The 2,600-nt window shown below is 40.6% G+C and overlaps 1 protein-coding gene across 1 annotated transcript; it reads right to left on the bottom strand.

Moving 5' to 3' along the window:
- Window positions 1–546: 546 nt before the first annotated feature.
- On the bottom strand, window positions 547–990 carry LOC148552904 (uncharacterized). Its single transcript, XM_088494741.1, has one exon. It carries the CDS (start codon window positions 988–990, stop codon window positions 547–549), a length of 444 nt encoding a protein of 147 aa, XP_088350867.1.
- Window positions 991–2,600: the final 1,610 nt, after the last annotated feature.

Below are 2,600 nucleotides of genomic sequence, written 5' to 3'. Positions count from 1 at the left end.
CCAAACTTAGCTTCTTGAAATATAGATAAAACTAATTAACATTTTTATTAAAATAGCTATGAAAAGAAAACTACCTCAGGTTGGGTTGCCTCCCAACAAGCGCTCTTTTATTGTCACTAGCTTGACATTGGCCCCTCATTAGGGTGGTTGATGACTGTAGTGTCTCTGCTTATCTCCCCTCACTGTGATCTTCCTTTTAATGCCTTGATGCTCAACTTCAGCATGCTCTAGTGAGAGTATTTTGCTGACAGTGTAGTAGTCATCAGCTTGTTGGCTTGCCCCCAGTTGTTGGTAGACTAACTGCACTTTATCCCCTTTTTGGAATCCCTCAGTTGGGATCTTTTTGTTCTTCCATCCCTTTTTAACCCTTTTCTTGCTTTTCTTCTTTCTGTGTGTGGATCCTTCTCCCTTTTTGGCAATGGATTGCATCTCTGGGCTTTCTTTCCCAGTAGTTAACATTTCAATTTCTTCTTGCTTTCCTCCATCGCTCTGCATAGTTTCATTCTCTTTTCGCCCTGCTGTGTTATTTGTTTCTTGCTCCGGAAGTTAATCAATGATTGTCTTGTTTGTTTTCTTCTTCCATTGTAAGTCTCCTTTATCAGTATCCATGCAACTTATCTTTTCTTCAATGTGTTGTGTTTCTAGGAAGACATTCAAGGTGATGCTTTCATCATGCATTCGGAGGATTAGCTCTCCTTGCTCCACATCTATAATGGCCCTAGCTGTGGCCAAGAATGGTCTTCCAAGTATAATGGAATCACCTTCATCCTCTTCTGAATCTAAGACCACAAAATCTGCAGGGAAGATGAATTTGTCCACTTTTACTAGAAGATTCTCAATCACACCCCTGGGATATATCACTGACTTGTCCACCAATTCTAGAGACATCTGTACTGGTTTCACTTCTTCTATGCAGAGCTTTTTCACCAGTGAGGAAGACATTCGATTGATACTGGCCCCTAAGTCACACATTGCCTTGTTGATGGTCATACTGCCAATGGCACAAGGTAGAAAGAAACTTCCAGGATCTTCCAATTTAGGGGGGAGTCCTTTCTGAATTAATGCTCTGCATTCTTCCGTGAGCAGTATATTCTCCTTTTCTTTCCAGCTTCTCTTCCTATTAATAAGCTCCTTCAAAAACTTGGCATATAGAGGCATTTGCTCAAGTGCCTCATCCAGGGGTATGTTAATCTCCAATTTCTTAAAGATTTCAAGAAATTTAGGGAAGTGTTGGTCCTTAGTCTCCTTGTTGAACCTTTGGGGATATGGTAATGGAGGTGTGAAGTTCACTCCCTGCCTGTAGTCCTTAGTTGGTTCTTTAATTGCTTCCTTCCCTTTTTTTGAAATTTTTGGCTGTTGCTATTCCTTTGCCTTGAGCTCCTCTGGAACATACTTGCTTGCTGTCACATCCTCATCAGTGGCTTCCCCTTTTTCACCCTGTTTCTCATCATTTTCCTTTAGCTTCTTAGTTGCTTCTTCATTTTTCACCAAGATTTTTCCACTCCTTAGTTGTATAGCTTTGCATTCCTCTTTTGGATTAGGAATGGTGTCACTTGGGAGTGAGCTCAAATTTCTCTCAATAGCAATTTGCTTGGAAAGCTGTCCAATCTGCCTCTCCATATTCTTCATGGAAGCCTCCTGGTTCTTTATTGTCATCTCTTAGTGCTTCATCATTTTATCCATTAAGAGCTCCAAGTTGGTGATCCTCTGAGAGTCTTGTGAGATTGGTTGGTTGTGGGGTGTTGAGGGTTGAGGATAAGTGTTTTGATTGTTGGCTTGGTTGGTGGATGGATGATGGTTAGAGTTGGGGTAAGTGTTTTGTGGTTTTCTGTATGTGTTTTGGTTATTGTTTTGCTGATTGTTGTGGTTTGTGTTTTTCCAACTATTTTGGTTTGAGTTTCTTTTCCATGGTTGTTGAGTTTGATTGTGATTGTCTCCCCATCTGAGGTTGGGGTGGTTCTTCTATGAGGGGTTGTAAGTGTTACCATAAATCTCATTTGTCCCAAAATTTTGATTGTGCATGTATTGGACTTGTTCTTGCTGTTGATCCTCTTGAGTTTCTTCATTTGTCACCCATGTGGATGATGGTTGGCTTGTGTTGACTGCTGCAACTTGGAGGCTATCAATTCTTTTGGCCATTTGCTCAAATTGTTGTTGAATTTGCTGCTGCATCATTTTATTTTGAGCTAAGATTGAGTCCACTCCTTCCAACTCCATCACTTCTTTCCTTTGTGATGGTTGGCGTTGCCTTTGGTGAGCAAAGAAATACTGGTTGTTAGCTACCATGTCAATGAGATTTTGGGCCTCCTCTGTAGTTTTCATGAGTTGCACAGAGCCTCCTGCTGAATGATCCAAAGCCTCTTGAGATTTCAATGTCAAGCCTTCATAAAAATTTTGCAATCTGTCCCACTCATTGAACATTTCAAGAGGACATTTCCTGATTAGAGCCTTGTATCATTTCCATGCCTCATATAAATGTTCAGCATCTATTTGTGTGAATTTTTGTACTTCAGTCTTCAATCTAATAACCCTTTGAGGTGGGTAAAATTTGGCAAGGAACTTGCTCACTAGATCATCCCAATTGTTGATACTGTCTCTTG

The sequence above is a fragment of the Arachis ipaensis genome, chromosome B7 (genome assembly GCF_059453495.1).
Source record: "Arachis ipaensis isolate K30076 ecotype BB chromosome B7, ASM5945349v1, whole genome shotgun sequence".
NCBI lineage: Eukaryota > Viridiplantae > Streptophyta > Magnoliopsida > Fabales > Fabaceae > Arachis > Arachis ipaensis.
The sequence above is the reverse complement of the archived record's forward strand: the minus strand, read 5'-3'. Positions and strand labels throughout refer to the sequence as shown.

Bases quoted from the DNA above. Each gene is read 5' to 3' on its own strand.
- LOC148552904 (XM_088494741.1), bottom strand. From the start codon at position 990: ATGACCATCAACAAGGCAATGTGTGACTTAGGGGCCAGTATCAATCGA.